At 40.7% G+C, this 20744-nt stretch overlaps 1 protein-coding gene across 4 annotated transcripts in view; it reads left to right on the top strand.

Annotated features, from left to right (window-relative positions):
• The first annotated feature begins 605 nt into the window (after nucleotides 1-605).
• Nucleotides 606-20744, top strand: part of MOCS1 (molybdenum cofactor synthesis 1) — a 23594-nt gene continuing 3455 nt past the window's right edge. The window contains exons 1-9 of one of the 4 annotated variants that reach the window (XM_026845753.1): nucleotides 606-735; nucleotides 4741-4908; nucleotides 9747-9911; nucleotides 14889-14950; nucleotides 16190-16301; nucleotides 16613-16725; nucleotides 17284-17394; nucleotides 18221-18341; nucleotides 19808-19855. In XM_026845753.1, the coding sequence (XP_026701554.1) occupies nucleotides 4752-4908; nucleotides 9747-9911; nucleotides 14889-14950; nucleotides 16190-16301; nucleotides 16613-16725; nucleotides 17284-17394; nucleotides 18221-18341; nucleotides 19808-19855 (889 nt within the window). In that variant the 5' untranslated portion in view covers nucleotides 606-735; nucleotides 4741-4751. Of the gene's footprint in view, nucleotides 736-4740; nucleotides 4909-9746; nucleotides 9912-11536; nucleotides 11658-14888; nucleotides 14951-16189; nucleotides 16302-16612; nucleotides 16726-17283; nucleotides 17395-18220; nucleotides 18342-19807; nucleotides 19871-20744 lie in introns of those variants that run through there. The other 3 variants (XM_026845754.1, XM_026845751.1, XM_026845752.1) reach the window with 3 other exon arrangements.

Genomic DNA, 20744 nt, shown 5'->3' with positions numbered 1-20744 from the left:
CTTTTTGGAAGTATTTTGTTGTACAGATTTGGACAAGAACTGCGTGTTGGAAATGTTCATGATACGGACATCATGAAGCATAATTGTACACAGCAATAATTTGGTTTTGCTATTAACAAGATGTTATGTCTTGCACATGAAAGTTGGTAGGAACAAAAGCAGCGATGTAGTGTTTCATAGGTTTCTAGTTCTCTTGTGCTGAAATGCAGGGAAGGACACTTTTATATGATTTCATTTATCCAAGGGCTGTAGTGAGATTGGGTGGTCTCAGGTCATTGATGCTGGAAAGTGCAGACACACAATTGAAAAAAGCTACCTCCTATTTTGCACAAAAAGCCTGAGGCACATGTGGCAAAGCGTCTGTATCTCAAAATGCACAACAAAAATTGTAGCACAGTTGCATGGAATTAAGTAGAGTGTGAAATGTAATCAGTAAATGGCCAGTTTTCACCATAAAGACAAATCATGGGTTTTTCTTGTGCAGCTGTCTCTGTGGGGAAAAATGGAATAATAATTATCAGTCAGGTTCAAAAATAATATTTATACAGCAAGCTGGTAGGATAACTATTCAAATATTTAGCACTTGCTTGTTTTCATTACAGGAATTGCAAAGCTCAGGAAGAGGACGTTTTCTACTGGAACATGCTGCTCCCTTCTCTGCTTTTTTGACAGACAGCTTTGGGCGTCAGCACAACTACTTGCGAATTTCCTTGACTGAGAAATGCAACCTCAGATGTAAGTGTCTGCTTGCTTTCTCACACAAAGCTCTTACCATATTATGCAAAGGCCAAGAATTGAGTTACAGTTATTACTCTCTTGGGCCTGTGCTGTTTCTTGTCTTCACAAAATAATGGTAAAGGATAGATAGAAACAGATTCGGGGCTGACCTGCTGGTTCGGTGGGGAAGCAGGAGCAAACCTGGGGATCTGCCAGAGGTAGGTGGGAGTGACAGGTCTTCCATAAGACTTGGTGTAGTTTAGATGATTGTTCTTGTGGATGTTTGTATACCACACCCAAAGTGTGTGATAAGCATGAGAGTTCATACTTAGGTATTCACAGAATCACAGAATGGTTTGGGTTCAAAGGGACCTTAAAGATCATCTAGTTCCACCCCCCTTGCCATGGGCAGGGACACCTTCCACTAGACCAAGCTGCTCAAAGCTCCATCCAACCTGGCCTTGAAGACTTACAGGGAGGGGGCAGCCACAACCTCTCTGGGCAACCTGTTTCAGTGTCTCACCACCCTCACAGTAAAGATTTTCTTCCTTTAATCTAAATCTACCCTCTGTCAGTTTGAAACCATTACCCCTTGTCCTATAACTACACTCCCTGATAAAGAGTTCCGGCCCATCTTTCCTGTAGCCCCCTTTAGGTAGTGGAAGGCTGCTATAAGGTCTGCCTGGAGCCTTCTCTTCTCCAGGCTGAACAACCCCAATTCTCTCAGCCTGTCCTTAGAGAAGGAGGTGCTCCAGCCCTCTGATCATCCTTGTGGCCCTCCTCTGGACTCGCTGGGCCCTTTTTATGTTGGGGACCCCAGAGCTGAACATGGTATTCCAGGTGGGATATCACAAGAGTGAGATAGAGTGGGAGAGTCACCTCCCTCAACCTACTGGCCACACTTTTCTTGATGCAGCCCAGGATACAGTTGGCTTTCTGGGTTGCATATGTGTGTTGCTGGTTCATAGTTTTCCATCCACTGCTACTCCCAAGTCCTTCTCCGCAGGTCTGCTCACAAAACACTCATCATCCAGCCTGTATTTGTGCTTGGGATTGCCCCAACCCATGTTCAGGATCTTGCACTTGGCCTTGTTGAACTTCATGAGGTTCAGGTGGGCCCACCTCTCAAGTTTGTCAAGGTCCCTCTGGATGGCACATCCTTTCCCTCCAGTGTGTCAACACACAGCTTAGTGGCTTCATCAAACTTGCTGAGGGTGCACTCAATCCCACTTTCCATGTCTCCAACAAAGATGTTAAACAGCGCTGGTCCCAGCACCACCCCCTGAAGAACGCCACTCATTACTGCTCTCCACTTGGACATCAAGCCATTGACCACGACTCTTTGAGTGCGACCATCCAGCCAATTCTTTATTCACTGAATGGTCCATTCACCAAATCTGTGTCTTACCAATTTAGAGACAAGGATGTCCTGTGGGACAGTGTCAAATGCTTTGCACGGGACCAGGTAGATGATGTCAGTTGCTCTGCCCTTACCCACCAATGCTGTAACCCTGTTGCAAAAGGCCACCAAATTCATCAGGCATGATTTGTCCTTAAGTGAAGCCATGTTGGCTGTCACCAATCACCTCCTTATTTTCCATTACCCTAGCTTAGTTCTGGGAGGATCTGCTCCATGATCTTGCTGGGCCCAGAGGTGAGACTGAGCGGCCTGTAGTTCCCTGGGTCTTCCTTTTTTCTCTTTTTAGAAACAGGGGTTATGTTTCCCCTTTTCCAGTCAGCAGGAACTTCACTGGACTGCCACCACTTCTCAGATATGATGGGTAGTGGCTTAACCACTTAATCTGCCAGTTTCCTCAGGTCCCACAGATGCATCTCATCAGGTCCCATGGACTTGTGCACCTTCAGGTTCCTTAGATGGTCTTAGACCCAATCTTCTGCAGTGGGCAGTTCTTCATTCTCGCAGTCTTTGCCTTTGCCTTCTGCTACTTGGCTGTTGTGGCTGGAGCACTTGTCACTGAAGACTGAGGCAGGTAAGTTGTTGAGTCGCTCAGCCCTCTCCATATCCTGTGTAATCAGGTCTCCTGTTTCCATTTGGAGAGGTCCCACATTTTCCCTAGTCTTCTTTTGATCACTGACATACCTATAGAAGCTTTTCTTGTTGTCCTTGATGTCCCTGGCCAGATGTAATTCTATCAGGGCTTTGGCCTTCCCAACCTGATCCCTGGCTGCTTGGACAGTTTCTCTCTGTTCCTCCCAAGCTACCTGTCCTTGCTTCCACCCTCTGCAAGCCTCCTTTTTATGTTTGAGCTTACCCAGGAGCATCTTTGTTCATCCATGCAGGCCTTCTGGCGTTCTTACCTGACTACTACTTTGTCAGGATGCATCACTCCTGAGCTTGGAGGAGGTAATCCTTGAATATTAACCATCTTGCTTGGCCCCTCTTCCCTTCAGGGCTCTTCCCCATGGTACTCCACCAGGCAGATCCCTGAAGAGGCCAAAATCTGCTGTCTTGAAGTCTGGGGTAGTGAGCTTGCTGTGCACCCTCCTTGCTGCCCTAAGGATATTGAACTCCACCATTTCATGATCACTGCAGCCAAGGCTGCCCTTGAGCTTTGCATTCCCTACCAGCCCCTCCTTGTTGGTGAGAACAAGGTCCAGCATAGCATCTCTCCTCATTGACTATTCTATCACTTGGAGAAGGAAGTTATCAACGCATTCCAGGAATCTCCTGGATTGCTTATGCCCTGCTGTGTTGTCCCTCCCAGCAGATATCAGGGTGGTTAAAGTCCCCCGTGAGGACCAGGGGTTATGAACATGAGGCTGCTCCTACCTGTCTATAGAGGGCCTCATCTGCTTGGTGTACTTGGTCGGGTGGCCTGTAGCAGACCCCAACTATAATGTCACCTGTCCCTGCCCTCCCTTTAATCCTGACCCATAAGCTCTTGGTTGGCTCCTTGTCCATCCCCAGGTGGAGCTCTGTGTACTCCAGCTGGTCACTGACATAGAGGGTAACACCACTTCCTTGTGTCCCCTGCCTGTCCTTCCTAAAGAGCCTGTATCCTTCCATGCCAACACTCCAGTCATAAGAGCCATTCCACCAGGTCTCTGTGATGCCAGTAAGATTGTAGCCCTGCAGGCATGCATGCATCTCTAGCTCCTCTTGTTTATTGCCCATACTAAGTGCATTTGCATAGAGGCATTTAAGTTGGGCCCCCAGTGAAGCTGATTTACTGGCTGGAGCAGCTGGAATTCCTTTGTGCTGCACTTCAGGTGCTCTCCTGCTGACTGTGATCCCTCTCCAGGCTCTGAGCATCTATTTCTGGCACTGACATCAAACTGGTAAGAGTGGGATGGATTGAGGTCCCCCTCCACTGCCAACTTTAAAGTCCTCTTCATCATCTTGGCAAGGCTGTGACTGAAAATACTGCTGCTCTTCTCTGACAGATGGACCCCATCAGCCCTTGTTAGACCAGGTTTCTTAAAGCAAGTCTCATGGTCTAAATAGCTGAACCCCCTGGCTGTACCAGTACCATAACCAATTGTTGAGTTGCCAGATTTGACTGGCCCTTTCAAATCCCTTCCCTTTGACCAGGAGGATTAATGAAAAAACTACCTGTGCTTCAGAGTCCCTTACGACCGCTTCCAGGACTCTGTAATCCCCCTTGATACTCCTCAGACTGCTCCTGGCTGCATCACTGGTGCCCATGTGAAACAACAGTTACGTCTGCAAAGTTTGTGGCAATGGCCCAGCGCTTGCCCATTCAGTTTGGTGTCTGTCTGAATGCAGGTTAGATAGAAATAAGATCAGCTTTTCCTTCAAAGTGGATCCATTGTAATTTTGAGATTCATCAAATGAGTCTAGGGTTTTCTTCTGAAGGAAAACAGGAGACTATTAAGAGGTTGCTTTTAAGATTTGGTGTATGGTCTTACCTGTATTTCAGAGAAGTAGAGTCATTTGACATCCATTAAAGACAGCTGCACTTGGTGCATTGTGCCCATCAGTATTACATGAACTGCAACTGGTTATTTTTTCCGCATGTATTTCTGCATTCTTTATTTCAGGTCAGTACTGTATGCCAGAGGAAGGTGTTCCGCTGACCCCTAAATCAGAGCTACTTACTGCTAAGGAGATAATCACCCTAGCCAGACTGTTTGTGAAAGAAGGTGTAGAGAAGATACGACTGACAGGAGGAGAGCCACTTATCCGTCCCGATGTGGTGGATATTGTGGGTAAGTTGTTCCCAATAAATACAGTGTGTTTCAGAGTGACTTGCTATATATTGATCCAAGAACTACACTTCTAACTATTGGCTAATACAGTCCAGCAACGTGAAGAATAATTATATGTTAAATGATGGTGCTTTTTCCCAGCATCATGAAATGCAAGATAGTTCCTTTCAGAAAATTTCCAGTTCTGCTCTCCTGCTTTGTGGAAATGTCTCTTCATATTACAACATCTGAAATTAGCATTGTCTTAATATTCAATATCTACTAGAATAGCTTGCAGTAATGCAGCCTTGGGGCGAAAAATCAAAAATTGATGTGACCAGGTCCTTGCTGGGGAGGAACAGTTGATACATGCTTACAAAAACCCCAGGTTTTCCTTTGGATTTTGGAGGGGGGGGTGTTTTTGTGGGTTTGCTTTGTTTTCTTGATAACAGATGTCTGTTGCCTCTCTGTGTTTAATAATGAATGGTGGAAATGCATATGTTTTTGCAGTTACTGATGAAGATGATTACTTCAGTGGAAGATAAATTACTGGGTAGTTTTTAGACATCTCCTTTGATTAGTATTGTGTTGACTGACTGTGTCTGTTTTTTTCTTTTCTTGAGTCAGGTGTTTTTTTGCCCTGTCCAAAGTCTGGTATGTTATGGACATTACAGTAGCTTTGTGTAGTGGCAATGTTTTAGATTAAGGCTATGTGCGTGGGTGCACTGTGGTGTGGTGTAGGCAGCTGAACTTGTCTGTTTCTGTATATATACTCTTATAAGTACTGAAGATATGAAAGGGTTAATACAGTAGTTAAAGGTCTTGAAAGTAGAGTGCCTGCAGACACAGTGAGCTTTGGTGCAGAAAGCTAGTGGACTCTGCTCCTGCTCTCTTTTGTTCAGGATTGGAAGGTCTTTTCAAAAGGAATCATCAGAGCTGTGTAGTAGGTAGAACTGACCTGTTTATTGCTGGAAAAGGTATGGCTAGTGTGAAATGGTTTGTTTGGGTCTCCCTGACTGTTAGGAGTCCTGAAACCGCACTACATCTTTTTGGAACTCTGAAATAGCATTCTCTAGGCCGTTTTGCCCATGCATGATAGGTTATTTTTTATTTAGGATTTAGAGCACTATGTGCCTTTCAAGAAAGCATTCCCCACTTCTACTAAAAATAGGTATAATTATTTTTAGCTGGCTTTTGGCAGCTGAAAGGGAGGCAGATTTGTAAAACATTGTATTTTAAATAAATTTTAAATAAAGCTTTACAGTTCAGCATACAGTATGAAAATGAGTTGAAATCAAGTGTTGTCAGTTCGGTGCAGAACTTTCCTAGTGTATGCACCTTTTTGATTTATCAGCAGTAGCTGATGGCTTTTTATACTCAACACAGCTACTCTGATGTTGAGGGTGTAAGTTGAGTAGCCAGGTCACTGGAAAATTATCATTACATTGCTGCAGTTCTTAAGTATTGATATTGGAAGGATAGAAAGCTTTTCTGTTTTGTTTTACTGCAGGGATAAGAGTTCTCAGAGGTTTAGTTCTGTGGCTGAAAGAGATCTTTCTGAACCACCGGGCTTTTATTATTCTGCTTGTGTTCTTGTTCACAGCTGAACTTTGACAGATTTGTAGTAATCATTTTAATGGGTAACAACACAGTAGTGATCTTGGGGTAAAGGTAATAGATGTTAATATGATTGTCCTGTTGCATTACTTCATTCTGTCATGGCTGATTTTTTTATAAGACATATAGAAAAATTGACAAATTAAGTCTATAAACACTTTCTGTCTTCCCAGACTTTGGTGTTAGTCTATGGTGTACAAGTTTTGGATCAAGATGAAAGTCCCAAAACTAAATAGATAACATATAACAACTGTGGGAAAACTCACTGAAGGGAAAACAAGTCCAAAAATGTCTTCTGCAGAATTTGAGTTGGGCATCTTTACCGAAGACATTTTATCACAATGTACTGGTTTGGGCTGGGATAGAGTTAATCCGGATTTCTAGATGGTTTATAGAAGCTGGTTACAGTATCTCAGGTGCTGAACAGGGTTGAAATCTGTTAGTTTTGTTTTCAGCAAACCTTTCTCTTAACCATAAATGGTCTGTGAAATACCAATAGAGCTCAAAAATAGTAATGGTGGATTACTATTACTGTATTTTTCTAATACACAAGTTCAAACATTTTTCTTGTTTTAATGAACAAATGTGATTTGAAGCTACTGTAGGAGACATGCTATTCAGAGACCTGCTACAATTCTTTAGATTATTATTATTTCAAATCTTCTTTTAACGTATGCACATACATAAACTATGACTTGGCAACTAACACTTGCTGAAAGCTAAATTATGTCCCAGGGATTGCTGAAAACATATGTTTGAGACTTTTCTGAAGCAGCTGATAGTGGAATATAGAATCAGTCTCCTCTGGGATGCTCGAAGTTTAAATTAGCACTAGATGTAAACTGTGTGATAGCTGTGTATTATTAATAGCCTGAGAAGTACACATCTTCATTGACAATTGTCCGTGGGGTGGGGGACAGATGGTTGGATGATTTTATATGGCAACATACACATTTTGATGCAGGGTAGACATGTTAACTCATGTATTAGGAGATAAACATACCTCTTCTGGACTCAATCAGAAGAAGGGAATTGAGAAAATGATTGGAGGGAAATATGTAAGAAACTTCTCTATTTAAGAAGATGCTCTTGATCCTAAAGGAAAAAGTAAATGTAAAAGGATTTACTTGATGGCTTGAGCCTGACACATAACCTTTTGACTTCATGTTACCAAATTATAGAATCTGTTCTGTTTCCTTTTCTACTTGATAGTTTTATCATAAGTTGCCTTTGCTTGTGCTTATTGTTGTTAAAGCGGTGTCCAAAGGTCAGCAAACACATATTACAGGTACAAGGTGAGTTACAAAGTTATGAAATGTCTTTTAATCCCTCTTGAATCTAGAGGTCAATAAGTCAAGAAACTAAGCAGCTGCAAATGTTCTACTTCTTAGTTTTCACAAATAAGGCAAAGTGTACTAACTCATCCTTTTTAACTTGTTGGTATTAGTGTTAAGTCTCCATCTCTGATTTCTCACAGTTGGCTTCTATCCAATTTGTTATTACAGGCAGTTGCACATATTACTGTCTTTCTAGTACCTCATCTTGTATCTCATCCTGTCTGATGAGGAAGATGTGTTGGTAACAGCTGGTGCTGGCACTAACTGGCCTAATCAGCTGGTCCTACTTTTTTAAATGTTGCCATTTTAGGGTGCAGCATGGTTTTTGTTTTATTCAACACCTTTATGTATTTATGTTTCTAGCAACTAAGCCTGTATGGCAGTAAATCTTTTTTTCCTTTGTTGTTAGGAGGTTGAGCATTTTGTGTGTTCCAAGACTGTAAATAAAAGTAATGGTGTTCCTATGCTATCCTCTGGCTGCAGTGTGTATCTTATCACAAAGAAAAGGCTGCTAGTGGTAGCTAGTGTTAAATAATATTAGGCAAACTTGGACCAATAGCATTCATCCTCTAGGAAGAGGTTATTCCTGGTCAGTGAGGACTATTTTGAGAGGTGAATGCCAGAAAAATCTAGTTCTTAGTAAAGATTGCTTTTTTGTTACAACCTCAGGTTCCAGATGTCTTTCCAGGGCTCTTGAATCCTGTTGCAAAACGCAGCTGCTGTAAACTTCAGCATCTTTGGTGTGACCCAGCTTCTCCCATTCTAGAGTTTTGGGCCCATCTTAGGGTGAATATTTTGAGAATAGCTGGGAAATGAGATAAAGCAGAAGTAAAGCCCTTATCGACAGGAACAAATAGGGGTAAAATAGGGACGGAAGAAAAAGCTATGAAATATTTGTCCTGTCATTAAAACTGCCTCAACATTAAGGGTTCTTCAAATATTTCTCAACTAGTTAGGGTGGAGGCTATGAAAGAAGGGAGGAGGCAAAATAAGAGAAGAAAATTACTTTGCCATGGATCGCTTCTGCAAATAGTTTATGAGGGTTTTTTCCTATTTGTTATTATACAGATAACTGGAAGTTTGAAAGCTTGCCCTCTGGAGATCTGGTATGCTGAGGATTTTGCATTTGGCTTATGAGGCGACAGCTATTTTCTAAATCTTCATCTCATGATATTAACTGTTTCTTATGTGGTTTTATTTTGTTAATTATTTTTTAGCGTCTTGCGTAAGCCCTCTTCAATTGGCCAGGCTACAACTATGGGTAATGGAAATACTTCAGTTGTCAAGTGCAAGTGTTTTGTCCCTTGAATGTTGTTGCCTTGAATTCTCTATAATGCTCTAATGTGTTAACCTTTTTCTGTTTAGTTAGGAGTATATGTGGTATTTATTTCAGCAGTTTAAAGTCAGTACTGCTGACAGCTACTTCTGGATTTGAATTGGGTTTTGGTAAACAGTTTTGGTAGGACAAGTGTTGCTAGATAAATGCAGCTAGTTCGGGTGTCCGATCTGAAAGGGATGGCTTGCTGCATATAATTGCAGAACATAGAATTCAGTTTGCAAAGCTAGATTGAGGAAGGGAAGGTAAACAAAATCAGAGGCCTTCTTCCAACAATAAAGTAGCTATTTACTCTTAAAAAATGGAAAAAAAGCCAGTGTGCATTTTCAGTGTTCTTTGTAATCGATTCTGCTTGCAGTAAACTATTGTCTTTTATACCTTTTGAAATGCATTTGTGCTAAAATGGGTCTCTTAAACCAATACAGCTGGAAGAAGGCTGAAGCACTGAAGTATCCATGTTTTCCTCACAGCCTCAGTGATATTTTTTGTTTGTTTTATAAATCTTTTGGGGTTTCTGTGTAACTTACAGTTGAATTACTTCTTTTAAAGTGTTCTCTTTATTTTCCTAGGTCAACTGCACAAGCTAGAAGGGCTGAAAACCATTGCTGTCACAACCAATGGGATCAACTTAGCCAGATTGCTGCCCCGACTGAAGGAGGCAGGAGTGAATGCCATTAACATTAGCCTGGATACTTTGGTGCCAGCTAAATTTGAGTTCATTGTCCGGAGGAAAGGTACAGGCCTATCTTCTAAGGCAACTGTGTTAATACTTGCAGTAATGTTGTGAGTTGTTCGGTATGTCTTTCACACTCGGTTACTTTGGTAAAGGAGTGAATTATTACCCTTCTGAGGCTAGGAAAAGTAGTCTATACTAGTTTATTTGATAGTGACTTTTTCCTTCTTCCTACAACCATAATGCAGGTAGAGCCCCTTTAGTTGGAGCTGGCGGAATTGAAGATGTTCAGCTCGCCACAGTCAGTGGGACTGTGACTACAGTCAGTAGCTGCCAGTAACTGACAGTTCACTGGTTAGTCATGGATATCAAGAGAACTTTCCAGATCTTGTGTTGGTCTCATGTGCTGCTCTTCTTTAATACTGTTCAAAAACTAGATGTTCTTGCTATAGCAGCCAGGGACTAAGATGCCAGAAGGACTGAAATTCTTGTCACGAATAGCGACAGTTTCTGGAATTTGTATCTGGGGCATGCTAGCAGTGGTCTCACTTGTGACTAGTGACATTCCCTACCTCCACTATTACTTAATAGGAATAAACATAAACTGTGCCTGAGGTCATGTGAGGAGGGGTGCTAGCTTTGTAACTTCTCTCCGATTGAGCTAGTAATTCCAAACAGTTTCAAAAATGCTTAGACATACCCAGTATTACAGATTCTTGTTTAAATGAATCCTAAAACTTACCATGAAGTTCAGCTTCAGGGTTGGGCTTTCTCCCAGCCTAAAACTGATTTGATCTTGTATCATTTTATTTCTGTCCAGTGATGTAACTTTGGCAGCCTGTGAACTTCTAATTCAGCCAAAACCTCCAAGTAGCCACTAGATGGTGTAACAACATAAGATAAATATAGGACAAGGGATGTGAAAACCTGGGATGCTGTGAGAAGTAATTTCAACATTTGAATCACTTTGCTGTCAAATCGAAGTTCTGCTGCTAGGTGCAGAAAGGTGATCTTGTCTATGGTCTCTCTGAGAGCATTTCTTCAGGTTTCTACATCATGGTGCAGAAATCTGTTCCTATCATAAATCTGACTGGAGCATTATCCTTCCAGCGTAGGCTATTGCATTAATCTGGTTGTGTCATGGCACAGTTGGCTCCCAGAGAAGTATCTGGGAGTATCTAATGACAAGCAGGTGTTGACTATGCTCTTTCCTTCTGCTCTCTGCGTTTGACTATTACCTGGTCTGTGGCATTCACTGGAAACAAGCCCTTTGCTACTGAAGGGGCAAACCTGATCCTCCAGCTTCCTGCATTTTTATGGCCACAGCTCTTCGTATCTGATTGGAAGCTGTTAGGAATGTACTGCTTCTAAAGTAAACTAAAAGTTATTGGGGGATGAGGGTAACTTTTATTTATATAAATGTTCTCTTCACCTCTTTGTCCTTTAAAGAAAAAGAGGACTTTATCCACAAAGAGAGAAATTGCTTAGCTGAATAGCATAGAGAATGAATAGGGAAGTTTCTATGACTCAGTATTTTTGAGAAGAATAAAGTCTCCAAATCATATATAATTTTTTTTCAAGTGGAGATCAGATAAAAATAGTAATGCTGAGTTGTTTTTTTGTTTTGGTTTTATTTTTCTTTTATTAAGGGCTGAAATTATGTAAAAATACCTTTTTGTTTTTGAGGGTTTTTTATTTAATAGGAGATTTCCAAGTATGGAATGAGCAGAGAATAAAGTGCCTGCCCTACTGTGCTACCCTGTCTCCTGTGGCAGTTCCAGAGGCGACAAGATATAGCTCTATTAAGGTGAGAGGGATTCCTGGTCTCAGACTCCTACAGGCTGGTAACTTCTGTGGAAAGTAAAGGTGGCATCTGATTATGGAATTAACCAGGAACTTAAGAAACTTGGAATCAATTTTTCTGCTCCTCTGGAAAGTCATTCTAGGGTTTTAAGAAAAGGCTGGAATTTTGTCTTTGGTGCAGGTGACCTGCATTATACCTGCTTTTATTTCGAAATGGTTGTGACAGAGGGAATGACTGTGAGATGATTAGAGATTTTACTGATTTATGAAAGAACATTAGAAGACCATAATAATTCTACTTCTCCCCATCTACAACCTTCTAAGGGATGAACAAATGAAAAATACTTTCTTGCAGATAGCTAGTCTAACCTTTTTCACAACCTGTCCCTTTTTTTTTTTTGTTGTTCAGTACAAAGGAAATGAGATAATATTGTATTGTAATTGAATCATTAAACATAGGCTTAAGCCTTTCTTCTTGTAAGGATTAAGTGTTGGGAGGTGTTGTCCCACATAGGATTGTTCTGGAAGTTTCTCTGTGCTTTAAAGTTGGCTGAAGTTATGATTTCAGAATAAATCTAAAATTATGAAAATATTGAAATTTTTCATTGGGTGGAAGAGGAGAAGCGTTGTCATTTTGAAATGTCAGACAAAAACTTAGAGAACTTCTGAGCCTCGACAATACTTCGTTACACAATGACATCTACTATTCATTTCTGCTCTAATATTTTGAAATGTTTTGGTTTTATTCTTTTTGTTGCTTCATTACCACACAAGTACTTTGATCTAGAAGCCATATTTCACTAAGTATGTCAATACAAATGAACTCTTAACAGCTTTTCATATAGAAAAAACAAGACAACCATTAACATCAAAAAATGAAATGCAGTTACAGATTTATTTTTTTTCTGTAACAAATTTTTATTTTCAATAATCGCCCTGGCCCCAAAATAGTGGAAACAAGCTCATGGTTGTTCTTAATCAAAATAGCTTACTTTTTTTTTGTTTGCAGAGATTTTTGATAGCTGTTCTAAAGCACACTCTTGTGGTAGTGCTGCAGGAGGTTGAGGCAGAACTAGGAGGGCCACTGATTTAGATACACTCACTGCAATCTGTAGTCCTGTTCCATAACTATACAGTGAGCTGAGCCCAAGCATGTGAGGACTCAAACATGCAGAGTTTTTGGTCTGCTGCTTGCTAGTCATTGCTTCCTGACCTTTTTAGTTAAGTTCAGTTCCGCCTTTCTGCAATTCTGAAGTTGCACATAAGGTTTTCTGAGCTGTTGCAGAGCCTTTTGATTCAGTTTGTGGCTCTGGGATGTGATTAGAAGTGTATTGTTATCTCTGTTGCCACATTCATTCTGCAAACTTACTTAATTGGAATAAAATCTATAACCAGTGCTGCAAACTTCCTGGGCACATGCAAAACAAGTAGGTGGTGAAGGAGAAGCGTGACAAGTCATAACTTCAAACAGTTGCTTGCAAGAGTTATTTCACTGTCTTCTGCTTGCTCTTCACCTCTCTTTTTGCAGCCAGGACTAGCTTTAGGACCAGTTTATAAACCAGCATCTCCTGCTTTCCTGTGTCCATGCGTTACAGTGCCTTTTGCAGACAGAAAGCAGTCAAGGGAAAGTTTTATGTCTCCCCTTGTTTTTTGGGGTTTTTTTTCTGATCTTGAACGCATCCAATATTAAATACGCACAGAATATTACTGAGTTACTTATTTCTGGTAAAGTACCTACAGATTAATGAAGGTATGATCACTGCACTAGAGAATCTGAGTTTCCAGTAGATAAAGAGCTAGGAAAAGGAGGGTTGATGGACCTACACAGAAAAATGTATGACTAGGAACAGCACAGGGGTTGTCAGCACAAATTTTCTGGAGGATACTGTGCTTTTGCTAGCATGTGTAAAGTATTTGCTGTTAAAGACTACAGCTTTGGAAGAGGGAGCTCAGTCTCATACAGTGTTTTGTCTCTTGTACCTGAGTTTAGTGTGCAGAACAGGAAGGGAATTTAGTCTAGTACCTGAAAGGGTAGGAGAGACAGTCACAAACATGGTGCTAGCAGCTGAGCACAGCCGTTCACCACAAATGTCTACCGAGGGCTTGGTAGCTTACTGTCTCTTTCTTGCTCCTACCACCTTATTTCTCTGCCAGCTGGTGAGTGTGGCAGGGATGGAATAATATGTCAAATCTAAAATTGATATCTTGATGAAAGGTCTTAACTTTGTTTAAAGTTGATAGGAGGTGTGGTTTGAATGAGATGATTAAGGGGCTTTCCTAAAGGCCTTTGGAATTCCAAAATTGCATTGTTGCTTTATTTTTCTTCCAAATTTAGGAGGTGCATGTAGGGGTGAAGATACTTGCCCTAAATTAACTGTATCTCTGTGTCTGGGAGCAGCTGAGTATAGGCCACACTAAATAGTAGGGTGAGGTTGGGCACTTCATTCCTTGGAAATCACTGGAGTTTTTGACATCTTTTATTTGTTTTCAGGGGTCAAAGGCCTACTGAATTGTTTTCTTAAATACTGTAATCCCCACAGTGTTGTGCTCACCAAGTTCACATGTTTAGTCATAAAAATTATGATCCTGTAAAATGCTGCCTGTGATCTTCAAACTAATGGATAGTCAGTAGCTTTGGGAAGCCAGTTACATCTATAGCCAGGGATGAACAGGGAATCAAGGTGCTTTTGTCTGTTCCTAACCCTCTACATGCACTTCAAAAAGATCCTTTTAAAGTTCACTTAGCATTTTTGCCATCTGACTCAGAACAGTGAGATTCTGCCATTTTAGCAAAGATATGTGTGCCATTATTATCAAATAAACATGAATTTATTATTGTTTCTTCATTGCACCTAGATGCAGTTCCCAAGTGCTTTCAACGTCCTTTAAGAAGAACATAACACAAAGCAAAGCTGACATATGGGCAACTAGAGAATCATATGCTAATGACATGTGGATGTCCAAAGATGTAGAAAAGCATACCAGTACTTTTGACTACCCACATACCAGTTAAAATATTGGTCTCAGTGACCTGACCACAGTAACAGTGACAGCCTGTGAGGGGGGTGTGTGTAGAGTTGAAGTCTCTTTATTTGCAGCTCTTCTTACTTTCAGCTGTGTCTACTGAATCGGATCGGGTTTTATTTGTTATCTTTTTGTCTTGTACCTAATAACCTTTTGCATTCTGTTTTTAAACAAGGAATGTGATTTTTAATTTTTTTTTTTTATATCTTAGGCTTTCATAAGGTAATGGAAGGAATCCACAAAGCCACTGAACTTGGCTACCATCCTGTTAAGGTACAGCCAGTGTTTATTTACTCTGAAATTGTTGTGTTTTACCATAAATTGTGATAAAAGGTACAGTCCACCTGATGAGCAATTTGTTATTCCCCCCTGTGAATAATTTTTGGTAAAACTGAAAAACAATTTTAGTAGATTGAAGATCACATCATGAGGGAAATTCTCCTTGCACAGCTGAAGGTACAGGTTCATACTGCCACATAGCCTGTTCGTTGCCTAGATGCGGGCTACAGGGTGGTCCTGCTTGGTACTTGCCTCTTCCCCTCCTCTGTTGATTTGGTGTTTGTTTGATCCAGCTGTGAACTTGGGCAAGGGAGCTAACAGGCAGAAAACTACCCTGCAGAAAGACATTAATTTTCTCCTAGTTTATCTCTCATGAGTGCCAGTGTGGAAGGGAAAGGGAGTCCTCCTTTGGCAGTACAGATAGACCAACTTAACTGTAACATGAAACTTCACCCTAACTCAGCTGTTTGCAGCTGTGGTTCCCTTCAGTTTCACCAGTGTTTTGGAAGATCTATTATGTGTGAGTGGTTTAGGCTATAGAGCTATGAAAAACACTTGGAAGTTAAACTAGGTTATAGGCTTTCCTGCAAGATCTAAAGCTGCATGATGCTCGGACATCGACATCTGCCTTACTAACAGGTAGTGTTTTAGCAACTGCACAGCTATCTGTTGTTCTTAGATAAAGTACACGTGACCTCAGGCTCCAAGGTAAATATTGTTCATGAAGAATGTGTGGACAAACTCAGTTTTAACCTCTTTGTGGAGAAAGGAAGAGGTAATCATCCTGCAGCCTATGGTTATGGAGTGTGCTGTGAACACTTCCTGGTCTGGGGAATTTGCTTAGGATCTGCCATGAAGAGTGCTATAGAAGGTACCCTGCTATTATTTTACAGAAGGCATACAGCTAGGACTAGGGAGTGGAGCTGTCATTTTAGACAGTAAAAACTGTCATACCTTAGATGGGTAAGACGATGCCTTTATTACCTAGCTTTTATTAGTTTTCCATTTAGGAAGGCAACTTCATCAACTTTAGGTTGGATGTAAAACTTACAGGCAAGTTTGACAGAAATGATTGTCTATACTATTGCAATCCTGCCAATTCATTATCTTTTTATTTAAAAAAAAAAAAGTTCTTTCTACCTACCTTGCCTTCTGCAAGGACTATGAAATGTTGTGAAGAGGGGAGAAAGTCATACTCTGCTTACTAATTTCAGGTGTCTGCTCTTTCTGCAGGTAAACTGTGTGGTGATGCGAGGCTTCAATGAGGATGAACTGCTGGGCTTTGTGGATTTCACAAAGGATCTGCCCCTTGATGTGCGTTTCATAGAATACATGCCCTTTGATGGTAAGCAGTCCTGCTTTGAGATCCTTCATGGCATGGAGTGTGCCTTGGAGACAGGTGAATCTAGATGGTGGTTATTCACCTTGTGGGTTTGCCTCTGGAATTTTGGTGAGCTCTTTTGGGGAATCAGGAATTGCCTTAAGTTTTATGTTGTGTGTTTTGAAGCTTGTCTGTCTTTGTTGGATAAACTAGAGAAAGGACTGGTAGCAAGATTATTTGGGGCTGTGACACCTACAGGGAAAACTGAGATTTGTGGACATCTCTGCTAACTCAAAAACCACAGTCTAAAGTTACACTGGTTTTGTTAATTCTAGGCAATAAATGGAACTTCAAGAAGATGGTGAGCTACAAAGAAATGTTAGATACAATTAAACAACGATGGCCTGATTTGGAGAAATTGCCCTGTGAAACTTCCAGCACAGCCAAGGTGGGGTTTGGCAAAGAACATGTGAAATATGTCCCCAATCTTCCCCAGCCCTAAATCCCCAAATTCTCCCAAGTTCAGCATTTATATTTGACAAGCAAAGTAAAAAATACTCAGTGTAGTAACTGGTATTTTGGTCAAGCTGCCTGCATGTAGTTTGACACTTACTAAACATTGGTTGTAGTCTTTACCTTTAGAAATACAGTGTGTTTACTGGATGCCTTGGTCAGATATAAAGAATGGCAGGCTTGTATCCTATATTTACAGCTTTTGAAACTTTTGTTGGGTCATGGCTGCCTGAGTCAGAACATGTCTACTGACATCACCTGCCAGTTGATAACTACAAGAGCAAACATTAACAAATTTGTGAAATTTCAGAAACAGGGCAGAATAGTCTGGAACCCCTGACAAAGTTGATATTGCCTTTTTTTTCTTTTGTGTGACCTTAGGACTGAAGAAAATCTGTTAAAATATCTTCTGGTCTTTGGGCAAGTAGAGCTCTAAAAATGAGGAGTCTGACTTTTTTTTTTTTTTCTTCCTCTCCTCTCTGAATTTCTTTAGAGTTATAAGGTGCCACATTTCCAGGGACAGATCAGCTTTATCACGTCCATGTCGGAGCACTTCTGTGGATCCTGCAATCGGCTAAGGATAACAGCTGATGGGAACCTAAAGGTTGGTAGTGAGACAGGATTCCTTTTGCTTTCGTTCAGTGAAAGCAGTGTTGAAATTCTTCCCTTAAAAGTAGCTGGGATGTAAAGTAGGATGGAAAGACCCATAATTATTACCAGCTAACTCCTTTTTGTTTATGCTGTATGTATTCTTGTTCAAGCTTGTTGGGCTGTTAGGGAGATGTTACATCACCTTTTTTTTTTTTTTTGGTTTCTCTGTTTTGCTAGCAGAGTTAACTTCAGTCGTAAAACATGGTTGCAAGCCCAGTAAATATAAACATTTATTTTAATCTTTGATTCAAAATCATCTTAAACATGTGACAAGCAGATGATTTCCCATTAAAAAAGGATCCAAGCATCTGTAAGGGCTTTGCTTTTGTATTCCACAAGGATCCTGTCTTGTTCCACCAAACATCTTGCAACTCTTCCCCTTCAAGAGCAGCCTCTACATTTGCTCAACGGCTGTAGAAAGGGGAGGGATAACCATTTCCTGCCACGTTGAAACTGGCAGTTTCTGGGGGAAAAATTAAAGTTTTCAATTAAAAATTGGCACTTGTGCATTGTCACCTGATATTGACAACAGCTGTGCTGCTGTCTAATGTCAGATGACTGAGGCAGCCTGAAGGCCCAATGAGCTTAGGTTACATAAATGTCCCAGGCTGTGTGTGTACATGAAGAGAGATAAAGAAAACAGTTTCCATAAACATTCTCTTTCTTCAATAGGATAGGCCTTTTCAGAACTCTTATTCTGAGATTAGTACGAAATACTTGTAAGAGGCATTTATTTTATTCTTTCTCCTTTTTCTTTCATTTTCCTGGGTTGGCTGCAGGTGTGCCTTTTTGGGAATTCAGAAGTGTCCTTGAGAGATCACCTACGGTCGGGTGCCTCAGAGGAAGAGTTGGTTCAAATCATTGGAGAAGCAGTGGGCAGAAAAAAGAAACAGCATGCTGGTATGTTTGTTGTATCTGAGAAAAAACAGCAATGAATAGAGAAAACAATGTCGTGGTACTGCTGTGGGAGGCACTGACTTGCTAGAAGGAAAAGCATCTTGAATGAAGCTGAATTAAGGAAAGCATTTTTCCATCTGATAATAGTATTGTCTGGTAAAAAGCGGGTAACATACCAGCTCTGCAGTTCCTCCAAAATCTGGATGTCTGTTTTGAGTCTTCAAACCTTCCACAGTAACCATCTAGAAATCTTTCAGACTGACATTTATCTTTAGAGAGATGCAAATACCACTGCTCACCATAACAATGTGAGCAAAGCTAAGCAAAAATTGATGGAGTTGTACTGGATCTCTGTCGTCTTAAAATTAGTTTGCTGTAAAATAAGCACTAAAGCTAAAATTAAGCTGTCAGTCCAACTACTGCATTAAGATGTTTTCAGAAGCGACAGATCTCTTGTATGCAGAAATTCAGAGCCACTCATCTAGTGCTCTGCCTAAAGTCATAACACAAAGTCCATGATGACACAGTCACATCCTCAGGCTGTATTAGTCTTTCTGAATTTATGTTGATACAAACTATATTTCAGAGACATCTGAACCTAACCATATTTTTGTAACCCGACTGCAGCTGGGAACGGTGACCTCTTGTACATGAACTGGCTTTTATGATCATTGAATAGTCCCCTTTACACTAAAAATATGCTTTGGCCTTTTTGTTTTCTTGCACATTCTACCAGATTACTGACAGTTGCTTTTGCCTTCTCTTTTATGATGTAGAACAAATTTAAAGGAAGCTTTTAAATCTGAGCATAGATTAATTTGCAAAGTACATTGGTCTAACCCAGATAAAACAGTGCCTTGTAAACATATGGGAAGGGGTGGAGGGATTGGTTCCTTTTCTTTTAGACTACTCATTTCTGAATTTCTGATTTGGGAGAGTGTGGGTGCGGAGGGGTGGGAGGGTGAAGAAAAGTGTTTTCCCCTTAAGTAAAGGCATTTTGCCATCATCAGCATTTACCTGACATTGTCTGTCGTCTTCTGATTTGTGTTAATCCCAGTATTGTCCCTGGGGCCTTCTGTGATAGGATTTCTTTGAACTGAAACACTGTTAACAGATTATCTGTAGAAGTAATACATTTAAATGCTATTGTTAAGAAACAAGATAGTCCCAAATTGTTTGAATTCTGTAGTAGGTAGGCTGTAATTCAGATTATGGAAAGCCTTCTGGGAAAGGGTTCTACAGTGTGATAGACCTATAGCAGCTGGATGCTTGAAGTCTGTGTCAGCTGTGGTTTTAAATAATACCATGCTAGATTCCCCTGTCTCCAGCTTGCTCAGTCTTTATTGAGCCTTGGTTTTCCTAGCATGCAGGTTGCACTGTAAAGAGCAGAAAACGAAATCTATAAACCAGATGCATGACTTAAAACCTAAAAAGCTAGGATTTTTATGTGTTCCTTATTTTATTTCTAGGCATGTTTAACATTTCCCAGATGAAAAACCGGCCAATGATCCTGATTGGTGGGTGACAAATCAGTACGTAATAAACAAAATAATTTTGTTTGGTTTCTTTCTTTGCGGGAGCAGAGTGGATTGGGCTTTTAAGTCTAATTCATGTTTGGTTCCAGTTTAACCAACCTAAGTTTAGACAAAGAAGCGGGTTTCTTAAAAGGCAGCTGTGGTTAACATGCTGAAGTGGAAGAAGAGGAAAGGTTTAATGCCCCTACCAAGCCTTACCCAGTCCTCTGACAGCACTGGTTTTGTTTTCTCCAATTTTGAAAGTTCATTACATTTTCCAAAGGGATCACTAGCTTTCCTATCTTATTTCCTGTCTGCTTCCTTTGTACTTAATAAGAGTAGTGTAGTGTAGTAAGGGACAAGGGTGTTTGGGGGGCATTTTGTGAAATTGATCAAGTTGCCATATAAACATAAAGAATGCAGGATAGACTTTTATCCCTGGATTAAGAAATTCAACTTTGTTTATAATATATAGAGCCAGTAACCTGGCAGAAATGCAAGTTTTCTCACTTCACTACTTCTTTACTGAAGAATGTGAAACTTGGGGCTTCCTTCTTTCAAAATGTCCTCCTATTGCTGCAAAGTCTCAGAACATAACTGTAGTGTCTGATATCTGACCAGCCCTGTGGATCCAAGGAGCCTTTCTTCTTGTTCTGTCTGTTGAAGGTGTTTGCTTGAAGCTCTGTTCTTGAGCAGTGTGGTACTGCTGGGGTTCTCTTACTGATTTTTCACATCTCCTCCAGTGTGGTTTTTACCTCCTCCATGCCTATGTTTTCCTGTTTCGTAAGATAGCTATCTTCCAATTAATCTCACAATGCTAACTCTTGCAAGCATTTCTTAAGTCTAAGGGAGAAAAAAGCATTTTGGAAGTTCTTCAGTTGTTTCTTATCAA

Source organism: Athene cunicularia (genome assembly GCF_003259725.1).
Source record: "Athene cunicularia isolate RWA chromosome 3 unlocalized genomic scaffold, athCun1 chr3_part1, whole genome shotgun sequence".
Taxonomy (NCBI): Eukaryota; Metazoa; Chordata; class Aves; order Strigiformes; family Strigidae; genus Athene; species Athene cunicularia.
The sequence above is the reverse complement of the archived record's forward strand: the minus strand, read 5'-3'. Positions and strand labels throughout refer to the sequence as shown.